This window comes from Aspergillus wentii (genome assembly GCF_001890725.1).
Source record: "Aspergillus wentii DTO 134E9 unplaced genomic scaffold ASPWEscaffold_2, whole genome shotgun sequence".
Lineage (NCBI taxonomy): Eukaryota > Fungi > Ascomycota > Eurotiomycetes > Eurotiales > Aspergillaceae > Aspergillus > Aspergillus wentii.
In genome coordinates, this window is record NW_024467833.1 from 14,292 (window position 1) to 28,839 (window position 14,548).

Consider the following 14,548-nt stretch of genomic DNA (forward strand, 5'->3'; position numbering starts at 1 on the left):
TCATTGTCGCCCCTGCCAAGAACCATTTCCACAATCGCCTCTTATCTTCCAATAGTCGCCCAACCACAGCCGAAGGACTTGGCTACCATTATTGCTGTGCCTGATGAATGACGCGAAGGCGCAATATCGTGGAATGGTAAGTAGGATAATATTGAGCTTTGGAACCAGCACAATTTAAGAAGTAGAGTCATAATTGTGTTCTATGGCGAGGACAAGCCGTTGCCAGACGGCTGATAAGTCCTTAACTCAATTGATGATCTTCACGTATATTGTCATTCTTAGAAGCCGGTGAAAGACAGTGCATTACGATGGTTTCATCTTTGTGTAGCCGAACTTTAACCCCACAAACAATTTATCGGAGTTCCTCTGTCAACTGCAAGCCTTGATTCTCGCGTTCTCGTCAATGAGATCTGTTTAATGTCATGATCATAACAAATCAATTTGCTAAAATTCTTCTAACATTCAGTAGGCAAATATTGAGGCATAAATGCTCTGAAAATTACCCCAACTCAAGTCAGATATTTATCATCATCAGCCACATTTGTCTGTGCCTGTGCAATTGCACGGTTACACTACTATAGAAACTACTAACCTAATATCAGGAGTTCGTGTATCTGGAGAAATGACGGAAATTAAGACCCACTGGCTGCTAAATACCTCAATTGACGCGATGCATCCTGTTGGACATTCCCACGTGGCTTCTGCCTAGCTTACAATTGTTATTTAAGTAAACCTTGTACATATCAAAGGTATATAAGGTTGAACAGATCCTGGTCAAATGATGATTCCAGAACATCCAGATTCTGAACTTGCGGGAATCTATCCCTGATTCTAGGCCGTGCGGCCTCATATAACATGGTCAGTGTGGCTATACACTTCCCAAGGAAATGATATGCTGAAAATTATATTTCTAGTTGTACTCTGTACTCACTTTTCTGTCGCTGATCGGCAGTGTCTACACACTCCCATCTGCTGCATCTTCTCCATCCTCCGATAGAACTGCCCGTGTACTCGCACGCCACGAACCGGGCTTGAACAACAACCCCAAGTCAAAGCTTTACGAGACTCGCTTTCCCAACGTAACCTGGGACCAAGATAACTGGGAGTTGTCCACCACACTTCTGGACCAGGCTCATTTCCAGTCCCGTATCCCCATCGCTAATGGTTACCTGGGCATCAACGTTGCAGCCGCCGGTCCGTTCTTCGAAGTCGACGAGCCAGTCAACGGTGATGTGGTTGACGAGTGGCCGATTTTCCAGCGCCGACAGACGTTTGCGACAGTTGGTGGCTTCTTCGACTCTCACCCTACGACGGAAAAAAGCAACTTTGGCTGGTTAAACCAGTATGGCGGCGAAAGTATCATCAGTGGTATTCCCCACTGGAGTGGATTGGTGGTGGAGCTGAGTGATGGCAGCTATCTGGATGCCTCGGTGGAGAAGTCGACTCTGTCTGGTTTCAGAAGCTCGTTTGACTACAAGGGAGGCATCTTCACTTGGGAATATACTTGGACGCCGAGAGATGTCTCCTTTGCCATCCAATATCGCCTGTTTGCACACAAGCTCAACGTCAACCAGGCCGCGGTTCAGCTCCAAATTACCCCATCTGCGGACTCGCAGGTGACGATTGCTAACGTTCTCGATGGCACTGCAGCTGTCAGGACAGACTTTGTCACCAAGGGAAGAAATGCCAGTGCTGGGGCTGTCTACAGCGCGGTCCGCCCGAACGGCATCAATAATGTCACTGCATATCTGTATGCGGGCATCCAGGCATCGAACGAGTTCAAAAATTCCACGGCCTCTCTGCTGCAGAATAAACCGTACGTTGGTGCAAACGAGTCTTCCATCGCTGAAGGTGTGACAGCCAGACTGACAGCCAAGACGACTGCCACTATCACCAAGTATGTCGGCGGAGCCTCATCAGATGGCTTCGCAAACCCGCAGGAGGTGGCCAAGAATGCATTCACTGCTGCGCGCAAATCAGGGTTTGAGTTGCTGCTGAAATCCCACATTGCCGAATGGAGTGTCGTCTTCCCAGATGACTCCGTGGATGATTATTCCTTCCCTGAGAATAGAACCCTCCCCGATGACCCGAATATCATCGAGTCTGCCATCCACGCAGTCGCCAACTCGTATTACCTGCTTCAAAACACAATCGGGGACAATGCACTCGCAACAGTGAACAATGCTCCTATTGACTCCAACAGCATTTCTGTCGGCGGACTGACATCTGACACATACGGTGGGCTTATCTTCTGGGATGCAGAGGTCTGGATGCAACCTGGATTGGTCGCCTCATTCCCCAGTGCTGTGAAGACCATCGCCAACTATCGCACCAACCGATACGGCCAGGCTTTGGCAAACGCGCAGACTTCGTATGTATCATCCAAGAACGCCACCCGCTTTTCCAGCAATGCAGCGGCATTTCCATGGACCTCTGGCCGATTTGGCAACTGCACCGGTACCGGTCCCTGCTTCGACTATGAGTACCATATCGGCGGCGATATTGCCCTTTCTTTCAGGAACTACTGGGCCGTGACTGGTGATACCGAGTTCTTCAAAGAGTCCCTGTTTCCGGTGCATGATTCCATTGCGACCTTCTATTCGGAGCTAGTGACCAAGAATGGATCTGTATATGAGCTCACCAATATGACAGACCCAGATGAATTCGCCAACCATGTGGACAATGGCGGGTACACTATGCCTCTCATTGCGACCACTCTGAATACTACAAACTGGTTCCGCGAGCTGTTGGGTCTCGAGCAGAATGAAACCTTCACTGATATAGCCGACCACATTCTTGTAGGCCGGGATCCCAACTCAGACATCACTTTAGAGTACACCGGCATGAACGGTTCGATCAGCGTCAAACAGGCAGACGTTGTTCTCAATTCATTCCCTCTGGAATACACCCAGAACTATACTTCGAAGAACGCCTTGATCGACATGGAATATGTAGGTATCTACTTTCCTTTACCAGATTATTCATGCTAACCCAGGTAGTATGCCAACAAGCAGTCTCCAGATGGACCCGGCATGACCTTTGCCATCTTCTCCATCGTGGCAAACACCATTGCGCCATCCGGATGCTCGGCATACACATATGATCTGTACACCACTCAGCCCTACACCCGTGGCCCCTGGTTTCAATTCTCCGAGCAACTGCTGGACGATTACTCGATCAATGGCGGATTCCATCCCGCATTCCCATTCTTGACCGGCCACGGAGGAGCAAACCAAGTCGCCCTGCTTGGCTATCTCGGGCTGCGCTTGACCTCTTCCTTCACCCTCTCCATCAACCCGAATCTCCCGCCCCAAATTCCTCATCTCAAGTACCGCACTTTCTTCTGGCAGGGATGGCCCATCACCGCGCAGTCCAACTACACCCACACCACCATCACTCGCTTGTCTGATGCCCTCCCAACCGCAAACCAGACATTCGCCAACGCCCCCATCGTCGTGCACGTTGGCCCTGCAGACAACTTCACCTCGTACTCCCTCCCAACAAAAGGGACAATCACGGTGCCCAATCGCCAAGTCGCTTCGATCAAGACCGTCCCGGGTAATATCGCACAGTGCGCTCCAAAGGTCACGACCAACTCGCCGTACGAACCGGGCCAATTCCCCCTCGCCGCCGTTGATGGCGCAGACACGACGAAATGGCAGCCAGCGCAAGCCAACACATCCTCGCGGATTACGGTCTCCCTCTCGCCCGAGACATACTACACACGCATTTCATCCCTCTTCTTCGACTGGGCATCCGCTCCTCCTCTGAATGCCACCGTGTATTTTCACAACTCGACCAGCTCCGGTTTTGCTACTGACGCTCAGACTCACCGGTTCACCATCGCTCCTGTCAATGTGAGCGCACCGTATAATGCTGCCTCTGCCGCGACAATCACCCCGTACACGGGAAATACTACAAGCGTGACCTTGCCCGATGGATTCTGGTCAGGACGGTACGCTACGCTCGAGATCATTGGGAGCCATGCTTTGGAGAATCCCCTCAACGGGACAGGCGCGATCGTTGCAGAATGGGGTATCATTGCTGATGGGAAGAGTCTGAGAGTATGAGTATATATCTCCAAGTAGATAAAGCCTGAATAGATCAAATAGAAACATCAATAGATATTTATGGATTAAAAGGGAGAGAATCTGTCATTCCTAGATTTGACCAACCATATGCAGATCCTCGGATCCACAATGCCCCTTCTAATTTGCAGAATATACGAATATCTACTAAACCTACATTGGGGGGCGGTTCTTGGCCTAGAAGCTGACAAAACACACATTGCTTAGTTATTGCTTGGACCGTATAGTCAGCTATCAACCTTAACTATCTTTTATGGCTGGACTGCAGCGGGATCTGTAGAATACTCAGCACCAACAGTTATCTTCACTTCCATCATGTGCCATATTCATTCATTCCTAATAACTTGGCAGTAATGGAGCCACAGGCCTAGCCACTATAACAAAGAGCTTGTTTTAAAATAAAATCGACCCACGTTCCCTCTCTCTTGCACCTTCCCTCTTTTCTCTCATCGCCGATTATCTGGGTCTACTGCTACTTCACATAGGTTGAAATAGAAACATCTCTTCTTCCACCATGAGGGGCCAAGTATTGTCAAACATTGGTCTTGCTCTCTCCCTCTCCATCACAGGAGCCCAAGCTGCGTCAGACACCACTGCCCCCGTTGTCACGGACAACCATGATGGAAGAATCTACGAGGCAGCCCTCCTGAACAAGCATGCCACCAGCGTGAGAGGATGGCTCCGTGCGTCGGCTCCTGCTAGTGGCGTGGGTGTCAAGATCCAAGCCGAATTCTGGGGCTTCCCTGCCAACGTCTCTGGACCTTACCGTGAGTTTTGTCATATCGCATGAGTATCTGACCCTAGTACTGACCAAAGCATCCTTCTCTCTTTAGCCTACCATATCCACGTGTCCCCGGTCTCCCAGGAGAATTGCACCACCACTGGTGCCCATCTCGATCCATACATACGGGGTGAAACGCCACCCTGTGATCCAAACCATCCGAACACATGTCAAGTTGGCGACCTGAGCGGAAAGCACAGCCCGATCTACGTTGCTCCAAACGAGCCATTCGCAGTTGAATACACCGATCTTTTCCTTTCTTTGGATAAGAAGAACCCAGCCTACATTGGAAACCGTTCAATTGTCGTCCATGCGCCGAATTCGAGCAGGCTTAACTGCGGGAACTTTGTGCCTCGTGATCATGAATAAGGATGGCATGATGGATGGTAGGTAGTGGTTCTTGGATAGATTCCCATCGACGTGCGCAGCACATGCCCTTGATGACAGTTCAAATACTAATATGAGTTTCTGAAGGCGAAATCAGAGCTAGTCAGCTTCAAACTATCATAGTATCACTACGCCATAGCTAAAACTTCACTCAATGTCATTCTAAATTCTGTTATCTGTTTGGGAATATATATATAAGTCCAAGCCCTGTTGTACCCCAGAAACACAAATGATGCCACTCGATCATTTAGTCGATTCAATGCCGGCAAATACTCTGTACATCAAGCTCTCGTCGTAGAAGATAGGGCCTTTCATGTCACCTTTTATCAGGGTGGCGATGGAGATCTTAGTAAGAGATTATATCTGCGCCAAAGATGCAGTTATCTTGGATCTTTTTAGTACGTTTACGCTATTCAGGTTGCTGAGAAAATCATACCACACGTCACTTCTTGCCTTTGACATCATCAAGTAAAGAAGACATGGTAGATACAAGCGCAAAACAGCAGTCCATACCAAATGCGGAAAATTGTGCCACCACCAGCTGGGCTCGTTGGGACTGATGATTAGTGATGTTACATCTGAGCGGGCGGAGATCAAGTTAAGTTTGACACATGCCATGGATAAACAATGCCGATTCAAGGCGAGATGACAGCTCTACGTCGACGATTGGCGTTTATTTCATTTTCTCGATGTCGTGGTGGTCTCTTTTTAGGTTTAGGGTTATGCCCGGTCGCTCACCTGGTTGAGAAGGTTTGTTGCTGCACGAACCAGGTAGGAAGTTGATGCGAGTAGCGTGGTGTAGAAATTTTACAGTGTATTCATGATGCAAGACACCATGCATGGCATTGAAAAAAGTCCGTCTGATCGCACACTTGAAAGCCATGATTCAAATGTGAGTATTGAATGAAGGTATAACCCAGTGGAAGACTATGATCGCTGTGTGTGATTAGTATGTTACAGCTCTCTCGGTCCAAAGCAACATTGACGGCTTATAGGCCAAGGTGAAATATAAGCGGACGAGCGGCAGTGAACTTCATTTAGAGCGTATGGTTTCTGCAGTCGGTCAGGTCGCCGCCGAAGTCCGGAATAAACCATTGGCAACTGTTGGGGAATTTATACTTGTGCAGTGCGCATGATATAAGCGTTCTTCAAGATGGAACAAAAGTCTTCTAACAAAGATAAATGAATGAGTCCATGAAACCATCGTTCATCAGGACGTTGAAAATCCAGTGAGACAAGTGGTTAGTGCCCGGGATGGAGATTTTACTTATAATGAGCTCGATCTGCTTTCTTCCAACCTCGCCTACCACTTTGCTTATCTCGCCGTTGGCTCTGACACATTTGTGGTCATATGCCACCACGCTAGGGATTATCAAGGCTGCTTACACATATATTCTCCTTGAACTGTCATTCCCGCTTTCAAGAATGCAAGATACGTGCGACAAGATATTCTGGCAAGTCCAAATTCACTCCAGACAGTGGAGACGCTGGCAAAGAAAGTCATTCTGGTATCAGAAACCACCTAGGACGTACATGATGATCCCTGGGACCAGGCCCAGCTTGTCTTAGACCCACAACTATGACGATACACGTCGTGTCGGTGGACTAAGTAACTAGATATAACCCACCTGCGTCATAAAATAAACCTAAGCAAGAATCCTAGCAAGCAGAGGATCACCCACAAGGACATCCATATCCTCCAGTTTCATTGTAATATTCACTTCCCAGGGCACCGTCTCCGTCTCCGTCTCCGTCTCCGCCTTCTCCTTCCCTTCTCCCTCCTCCCTTGGTGCCTTCTCTCGAGCAGGCATGATGATGCAAGCCCTTGGAATAAGAGACAATCCAGCATCAAAGTCCACGATCTTGCCCAGGCAGTCCCCGAAATCAAGTGTGTACGAGTCGAGGTGTCGCCAAGTCGTAACGATCACATTCCCCGGCTTTGACTCAATTTTGCTCCAGTCTTCCAGGTCCGCCACTGTCGCGGAGACACTGTAAGCGAGGGACTCATTCATGGAGCTGAGCTTGCCCCGGAGCTGAAGCGCAAGCTGACTAAGGGCGAGGAGGTCTGCTTCCTCTTCCTTGTTGTCCTCCTGTAATGGCTCAGGCCGCTGGTCCTGTACAAGATGCCGTATCTCACAGTAGGCTGGGTAGTTCATGTTCCCGACAAATGTACCCGGGAGGGGAGGCTGCACGCGCGAGCGGAGATCCACTGTCAATGTAAGACGGGCGTTCTCATCATTCATCCTTCGTGTTTTCGACGGATCCTGGGCCATATCAACAGTAATCCCCAGTATCGCAGTGACTATATCATTACTAGAGATGAACCCTGAGGGCGAGAGGTGCTGCAGAAACTTGCTGCTGCAAGTCTGCTTGAGCAAAGCAATCTTCTCTGGACTGAAAGTAAACCGTCTAGTCTTAACACCAGAGGACATAGCGGCTTCCATGGCAGCCCATTGCTCCGAGGTGATATTGGGGTCGAAGAATGGCGTCGCCAGCCCCAGCGACTGTATGGTCACCTCGGTGTTGCAGCGGCAAGACCACGAGGAGATCTGGTTCCGGAGGTTGATTTCATTCTCCGCAACGCTGGCTGTTGTAATGGCCATCCCGGTAACATTGGGTGCGGATTTGGCGTTACAGCACTCGGCGAGCGCCCGTAGAATCACTCCAGCACCTGTGCCATCAAGGGCAAAATGCAGAAATGACATGACATGACCACGATGATTCTGTTTGGAAAGACGTTTGCCTGGAATCGGACAACGGGGCCTTGCTGGGACGGCGGGATAAAGCACGGCAGAGGAAGATAGGAGTTGATGGGTAGAGTGTGCGATTTGTCGTCGTGATCGAAGGATTTGACGTGCAGCATGGGAACTGCCTCCAGTGGACCGGATGGTGCGACAATATGCCCTCTGTTTTGGGGGCCGGAGGGTTCAGTGCTGTATATCACATCGCCTGCCAGCCACGGGAAGGTGGGAGACCAGTTTCTTGACGCCATCGTGTACGGTTTGAAGAGCGGTCTTTGTGTCTGGCGTGTTGAAGTACAGCATATAAGGGAGATAGAATTTGGGGAGGGTGTGGTCGAGCGGGGTGAGGGCGATGGCAGCGGGGGGTTTCGCCATGATGCAGTGTAGAGGCCAGAGAATTCGACTATTCAGGGGTATTTGACACAAACCAGGAACATCAGGAGGTGTTGGTCCAGCAGGATCAGCCTCGCTCTTTTGTAGGGACGAACTGATTAGTCACACAGCAGGGGTCCTCTATAGGATATCCTACTAAAACATCTAGTGTTTTCTTTCACTGTTTACCCAATAATCTTAGCATTACCTATTATGAACAAAAAGGAAAGAGAAATACTAGTTAGCATCATATCTCATCAATATCGCCAAGGTAAGAATAATGGGGTGATGAACTAGTATAAATTTGATTCGTGAGTATTGCCACCAAGCTAGGCTTCATCGAAGGGCCAGAGCTGGACATTCTATGGTTGAGGCAACAGCCAAAGAACATTTCAAAGGGCCATCTAGATGGGGATCCAACTCGAGAGGGAGAGGAGTTCGTGCCGGAGAAATTTTGGGATGGACGCCATCTCAACCCCGTCTTTCTGAGATTCTTCCCAGTATTGTCGATTTCCAAGCTGCGAAGTCTACAATCGAAATGATTATATCAGGCAGGGACTCTTTGACTGTTAAAATTACTCCATAGAATATACAAGGCCGGTTGGGGGATGTGTCATTGTATTGACCTTAAAACACGCCACAAGCAATGAGATGCTGCTTATTAAGCCAATGCAATAACTTCAATCTCCAAATCTGCCGGCTTCGGCAGTCCACTCACTTCGATGCTGGTTCTGGCTGGGTTGTGAGGGAAATACTCCTGGTACACTTTATTGAATTCATCATAGTCTCGATCCAGATGCACAAAGATAATCTGATCTGTCAGTACTGCACTGACATGGTAGAAATGAGTGTATCTTACATTCGCTTTGACCACCTTGTCTAATGATGATCCCGATGCTTCCAGAACGCTCTTGACATTCTGGATCATCCTGTGGCTCTTCTCCATCACCGAAGTGTGGGTCGGGAGATATTCGCCCTTGGGATTGGCAGCGACCTGGCCTGATACAAAGACGAAACCGCCCGCTTTAGCAGCAGGTGACTGAAGATCGGTTAGTTCGACCGAGTATTATTCAATTAATCTTCTACATACGTATGGCACACCCGCGCGGGCTATCACAGGTTAGTGTTGCTTTGAAGGAAGTATGTGTAGCAACTTACGAGGCGAACAGTCCTTGCCAAAGTGCGTTGTTATCTTGGGCGATGCATGCTGCGTCATGACAGAAAAGGATCTCAAAGGTGGACAGATGATGAGGGGCATCTGGCGACACCATAATTGCGGGCAAGGACGGGCCTTGGGAATGGCACGGGTGATGCTGAACATTCTCACGATACTATGATATATGATATGGAATTTAGAATGGTGAATGTTGATTTGAATGCAGAAACAACATCGCTATACATACTGTATAAATGGTCAAAGATCACCATCGGATCCCATTCTGGGGTCGGAACGCCATTCCGCTGGCTTCCCCGCGTAGATTCGGCCTCCGTAAATCTTTCAATTATGATTAGTATCTATTATCTATCATTCATCATAATATTCTATTAGAAAACCATAATATCCGACTGCAGTTGAAGTGCCCGGTTGTATTATATATTCAGACTACTATCGTGACCAGTACACCAAAAATCCCCATAACCTCATCCATTCAGGCATCATCCTATCAGAGTTACTCCTATGACTAGGTAATGTAAATTGAAAACACTTAAAACCAGGCGAGACATTGAGGACACCGGAGGACCGGTCCGACGAATGCTCTTTCCGATGTGTGCCAAGGCAATGACTATCCACTCTCGTACAGATACACCTTATGCATGCAGTCGGAAGACACAGCCGACAGTCAAGATGGGGGATAAACAACTATCTACTTGAGCCACGCAGCCACACAGTCCTTGACTCCATTCCAAAGCCACTCCTCATCCCTTGTCGCTCCATCAAAGCCATGCTCACCTTCCCTAACAACCAACTTGACGTCGAGCTCCGGATCCAACTCTTCCAGCTTCCCCTTTAATTTGTAGCTGCCTTCGATAGGGACGACAGTATCCCCAAGACCATGCAGTATGACGATGCCCCCACGTGGAAACCTTTCTCCCCTGTCCAGTCTATCCAGAGGGAAAACTCTGGGATTATCGGGTAGAAACTGGGACAGCAGGCCGTGTTGAAAGGGAGAGAACATAAGTGTCGCCCGCTCCAACCGTGGATCAGCAGAAACAACAACCTTCTTGCCAGTCTCGGCTTCGATGGCCTTGACCTTGTTCATATAATCATCGACCAGATTGCGTGGAGAAGACGGCATGTTGAAAATGACCTTTTCGAATTGTCCGGTGTAATGCGGTGCTTTCAAATCCAGCGAGGGATATGCTGCTGTCACGGCTCTAATTTTGTCGGGATGGTTCAAGGCGATCTGGATACTCAGATAGCCTCCAGCACTATCTCCACCAGTGAGGATCCGATCCAAGTCTGCCTTGAGAGTGCCGCTGGTCTTTTCCTCCAGGAAGGACCCTAATGACTGCCGTATCCAATTCCAATGATCTTAAATGTCCTCAAGGGTATCTTCGATCGATGACTCTGGCAAAAGTCGGTAATTAGGGCTGATGATAATGGCACCGTAGCGTTCTGCCAGTTCGATATACCACGGGTTGAAAAAGCCTGGGAAAAGACTGGAGCCGCTGAAAAAACCACCACCATGATAGCGCAGAAGAACTGGGCGGGGAGTTGATGAAGTGAGGCTCTTGGGATAGAGCACATCGGTGGTTATCTCGTGGTCATTGACGGTTTTGTATGTCGTCGTTAGAATGTTGAGGTTTGCGAATCGGGATGTGTCAAGGGGATTGAAAAAGTCCATATTGACCCATTTGTCGAATCCAGACAGTCAAAACAAGTGGATGAATATCTTCTGTTTTAATTCCAAAGACGAAAACATCTGGATTGCCTGTTTTGGCGAAGACAAGGGTCGGGTGGGCCCTGATGCCTCGTATAGGTGGATACTACTTCTGGCCAATGGCAGCACCGAACAGCTTCTGCCTAAAGACTAAACGATTAGTAAACATCATCTTCAGCTGCTTTTGTGCATAATAGATGCACAATGGAAACATAAAACAAAAGGCAGCAGAGTCAAATTCCGTCGAGAGATGATCAAATAATCCAACCGTGGCGGGGCTCGTCTTGTCCATCAAATCTTGATCCTCGAATGGCAGGGATTGTCGATCCTGATGACACTGTGGGCCGATCGTTCAGCTCGGCTCAGCCGCACCCACACGCAAATATAAAGACATGTGTCTGCCAGAAAAAAGAATCATCAGCAAGACAAACAGTATAGACCAACATGGCCACTCAACCCAGCCGCTTCGATCTCCCCGGCCATACCTTGCCGTTGAACTTCAAACCGGCAGTAAGTCTCCTCACTCGTTTATAGAGTGGCCGACTGACTCGTCCAGGGAGGGCTGTTTCCCAATGCACTTGACTACAGCGATGTTGAGAATCGCACCGTCGAGTAAGAACTACCATATTTCCCTCTATGTCTTGTATTAACCAGTCGTAGGGCCATCTACACCCGTCCAGAGCTTGTGATGATGCAAATCATGGGCGCCATTATGGACAAGCCGAACTGGGAACAAAAGGTACGTTCGTTTCTCATCATTTCAGGATCAGCAACTCATCCACTCAGGTATTCGACAATACCATCACATCCAAATGGCGCGATGAGATGGCCAACGGGAGCGAGGACGTCACTCCCAAGATGATCGACTGGATCCTGCAGGAACTGAAATGCAAAGCAGAGATTCTGCAGAAAGATGGCCTGGTCCGTGTGTTTGACCATGGAATTGTCACGTCGGAGGAAGCGATTCCATCTGAGTTGCAGCGCGACCTGAAGGATGCCGTTCGTCCTCTGGAAGATGTCCCAGAAACAGAAAAAGATTACCATCCCGGATCGGACAACAAAGTTGTCGACTTGGTGCACCCCTCGCTGTTCCCAGTGATTTATGGAAAAAGCAGAATTCTCACAGACAGAACGACGGATCGTGACAGCTGCCTGGCTAGCATCGCGCAGGGAGAGACTCTTGCAGTGCCCCCGGAAGACCAAACAAATATCCCCGAGTATGGCCAGCATCAATTCGACTTTGAAAGGGAGGACTACCAGGCGAAACGGCCGTACAGCCGCAAGTTCCAGTGGCTGCCGTGTGATGTTGCCTTTACAGACGACGATGGCTGTCGCGTTACATCGTATATCAACAACCTGCATCCACGTCGCCACGAGAAGCTCTACACAGTCATTGAAAAGGTTCTCGCCAGGACAATTCCACTGTGGAACGAGACTCTCAGCCCCGTGAAAACGGAGACCCCCAGAATTCCGTATCCAGCGGTTGTATATGACCCAACCGAGCAGGAGCCCCAGCCAGCAAATGAAGCCGAGGCGGAGAGCGACGCGTTCTGCGAGAGACTCGACGAATGGGAGAAGAACCGCACCATCTTGATGCCGGAGCCAGGCGACTTTTCGGCATCCAAGATTCTTCCTGCCGAGCGTCTCAATCTCCGCGAGAAGTTTGGCGATAAGGGTTTGCAAGTGATTGTCAAATTGGCGACGATTGAGTTGAGCCCTGAAAAGCCCGAGTACGGAGGCGGATCGTGGCATGTCGAAGGGCAGCTGGTATGTTATTCAGTCCATATTCGAAAACACCGACTGATCTGTATAGAACGAGCACATCTGCGCCACGGCCATCTACTACTACGACAGCGAGAACATCACCAACAACACCCTCGCCTTCCGCCACCGCGCCGACTCGCAGTATGTCCAGCAGGTCGATTACCCTCAGAACAGAAACGAGTATCTCTACAAGGTGTTTGGTTTTCCGCCGGAGGTTGAGGTGTGGTACGATACCCAGGTTACGCAGAATCTGGGGCGTGTGTCGACCCATCAGGGCCGTCTGCTCACCTTCCCCAACACCATGCAGCACCAGGTGTCGCCCTTTTCCCTGGCAGACTCATCGAAGCCAGGCCACCGCAAGATCCTGGCATTCTTCCTGGTGGATCCGAATCTGCGTGTCATTTCCTCGGCCAACATTCCTCCCCAGAGTGCGGATTGGGCTGAGGGCAATGGCGATTCGCTGATGACCCTCGACCAGGCCAAGGAACACCGACTGGAGTTGATGGAGGAGCGAAAGACAGCAACAGTGCAGACAAATGGAATCTTTGAGACGGGTGAATTTGGATTGTGCGAGCATTGATCTGCGTGTTGAGATGGAAGTAAATACATTTATAGCAATAGTCTAATATTTATTGTCCGCCATATTGGGCAAAACCGACGATCCGGTGGGTTAAGCGCCCCTAGCCCAGTGCCAAGATTAATTCGAATCCAAATGGTCATTGGGCGCTCAGCCCGTGCGCAGCCAACACTTTCCAAGCCAACGTGATATAAATACTACGGCCTTGTCCATCCTCGATCGATAAGTTTTTTTGGTACGGCAGCAACTGACTGCACATCTATATATAAAACCCACGGGAAAAGGTCTGATATTGCTTTTTCATTCCTTTTTTGCACTTGCCATCCATGATTGACCATTTATTAGTGATCACCATGCCAACCAAAGCATACATTGCTGTCTATATTGGCGACCCGGTTGATTTCACAAAATATCGTCATACAGCCCTTTTTTTCGAATTTCCTTCCTATTCACTCCTCATGCATATCACTGGGGCCCAGGGCTTCTTTGAATTTCAGAAACAGGAGGATTACGACCCCAGAAACAGCCGTAAACTCGCAAGTCTGATCAAAGTGGATGACATCTCAGACTCATTCACACCGACCTCTATCGAATCAATCGTTTCCACAACCCCGATCAGAAATGGGCGTGCAGACAGAGATTGGAATTGTCACAACTGGGTGGGAGAGGCTCTTAATCGATTAATAGAAGCTGGTTCCTTGGAATTCTCAAAGCGAGAAGCGGCAGTCGATAAAATGATAGATATATGTATGGAAGCTCGCCATGAAGAATAAACAGCGGTATGTCTTGTATTAAGGCGGCTACGAGGACGAAGTAAGCCAATTGGCACTTCTTTAGATTCATTCTCTACCCAGGCAAGCAGCCAATATACTTCAGCTTCGAGGACAGGATACAGCGATCTTGAAATGTTTCTGTGGTCATACTTGTGAATGTTACGTCGGTTAGTCGAATTATGA

At 49.1% G+C, this 14,548-nt stretch overlaps 10 protein-coding genes across 10 annotated transcripts; 6 read left to right on the forward strand and 4 right to left on the reverse strand.

Moving 5' to 3' along the window:
- Positions 1-855: 855 nt before the first annotated feature.
- On the forward strand, positions 856-4,070 carry ASPWEDRAFT_24005 (uncharacterized protein; the record flags this gene model as incomplete). Its single annotated transcript, XM_040832554.1, has 3 exons — positions 856-858; positions 915-2,951; positions 3,000-4,070. 3 exons carry the CDS (start codon positions 856-858, stop codon positions 4,068-4,070), a joined length of 3,111 nt encoding a protein of 1,036 aa, XP_040691699.1.
- Positions 4,071-4,602: 532 nt separating this feature from the next.
- Positions 4,603-5,238, forward strand: ASPWEDRAFT_104112 (uncharacterized protein; the record flags this gene model as incomplete). Its single annotated transcript, XM_040827623.1, has 2 exons — positions 4,603-4,855; positions 4,922-5,238. The coding sequence occupies 2 exons, from the start codon at positions 4,603-4,605 to the stop codon at positions 5,236-5,238; spliced, it is 570 nt and encodes a 189-aa protein (XP_040691700.1).
- Positions 5,239-6,324: 1,086 nt separating this feature from the next.
- Positions 6,325-6,863, forward strand: ASPWEDRAFT_307579 (uncharacterized protein). The gene has a single exon (XM_040833455.1). It carries the CDS (start codon positions 6,511-6,513, stop codon positions 6,823-6,825), a length of 315 nt encoding a protein of 104 aa, XP_040691701.1. The 5' UTR covers positions 6,325-6,510; the 3' UTR covers positions 6,826-6,863.
- On the reverse strand, positions 6,510-7,719 carry ASPWEDRAFT_35596 (uncharacterized protein). The gene has a single exon (XM_040834258.1). It carries the CDS (start codon positions 7,698-7,700, stop codon positions 6,903-6,905), a length of 798 nt encoding a protein of 265 aa, XP_040691702.1. The 5' UTR covers positions 7,701-7,719; the 3' UTR covers positions 6,510-6,902.
- Positions 7,720-7,730: 11 nt separating this feature from the next.
- On the reverse strand, positions 7,731-8,347 carry ASPWEDRAFT_35597 (uncharacterized protein). The gene has a single exon (XM_040834259.1). It carries the CDS (start codon positions 8,246-8,248, stop codon positions 7,916-7,918), a length of 333 nt encoding a protein of 110 aa, XP_040691703.1. The 5' UTR covers positions 8,249-8,347; the 3' UTR covers positions 7,731-7,915.
- Positions 8,348-8,612: 265 nt separating this feature from the next.
- Positions 8,613-8,993, forward strand: ASPWEDRAFT_307610 (uncharacterized protein). Its single transcript, XM_040833456.1, has one exon. The coding sequence runs from the start codon at positions 8,734-8,736 to the stop codon at positions 8,953-8,955; it is 222 nt and encodes a 73-aa protein (XP_040691704.1). The 5' UTR covers positions 8,613-8,733; the 3' UTR covers positions 8,956-8,993.
- A 37-nt stretch (positions 8,994-9,030) lies between these two features.
- ASPWEDRAFT_179638 (RidA family protein) lies at positions 9,031-9,732 on the reverse strand (the record flags this gene model as incomplete). Its single annotated transcript, XM_040831801.1, has 4 exons — positions 9,528-9,732; positions 9,460-9,479; positions 9,229-9,408; positions 9,031-9,180 (listed from the first exon to the last, which is right to left on the reverse strand). The coding sequence occupies exons 1-4, from the start codon at positions 9,688-9,690 to the stop codon at positions 9,031-9,033; spliced, it is 513 nt and encodes a 170-aa protein (XP_040691705.1). The 5' UTR covers positions 9,691-9,732.
- A 502-nt stretch (positions 9,733-10,234) lies between these two features.
- ASPWEDRAFT_48412 (uncharacterized protein) lies at positions 10,235-11,215 on the reverse strand (the record flags this gene model as incomplete). Its single annotated transcript, XM_040837101.1, has 2 exons — positions 10,235-10,902; positions 10,978-11,215. 2 exons carry the CDS (start codon positions 11,213-11,215, stop codon positions 10,235-10,237), a joined length of 906 nt encoding a protein of 301 aa, XP_040691706.1.
- Positions 11,216-11,695: 480 nt separating this feature from the next.
- Positions 11,696-13,595, forward strand: ASPWEDRAFT_167964 (DUF4246 domain-containing protein; the record flags this gene model as incomplete). Its single annotated transcript, XM_040830224.1, has 5 exons — positions 11,696-11,761; positions 11,808-11,863; positions 11,912-11,990; positions 12,038-13,018; positions 13,065-13,595. 5 exons carry the CDS (start codon positions 11,696-11,698, stop codon positions 13,593-13,595), a joined length of 1,713 nt encoding a protein of 570 aa, XP_040691707.1.
- A 145-nt stretch (positions 13,596-13,740) lies between these two features.
- On the forward strand, positions 13,741-14,514 carry ASPWEDRAFT_307648 (uncharacterized protein). Its single transcript, XM_040833457.1, has 3 exons — positions 13,741-13,876; positions 13,938-14,371; positions 14,430-14,514. The coding sequence occupies exon 2, from the start codon at positions 13,946-13,948 to the stop codon at positions 14,363-14,365; it is 420 nt and encodes a 139-aa protein (XP_040691708.1). The 5' UTR covers positions 13,741-13,876; positions 13,938-13,945; the 3' UTR covers positions 14,366-14,371; positions 14,430-14,514.
- The last annotated feature ends 34 nt before the right edge of the window (positions 14,515-14,548 follow it).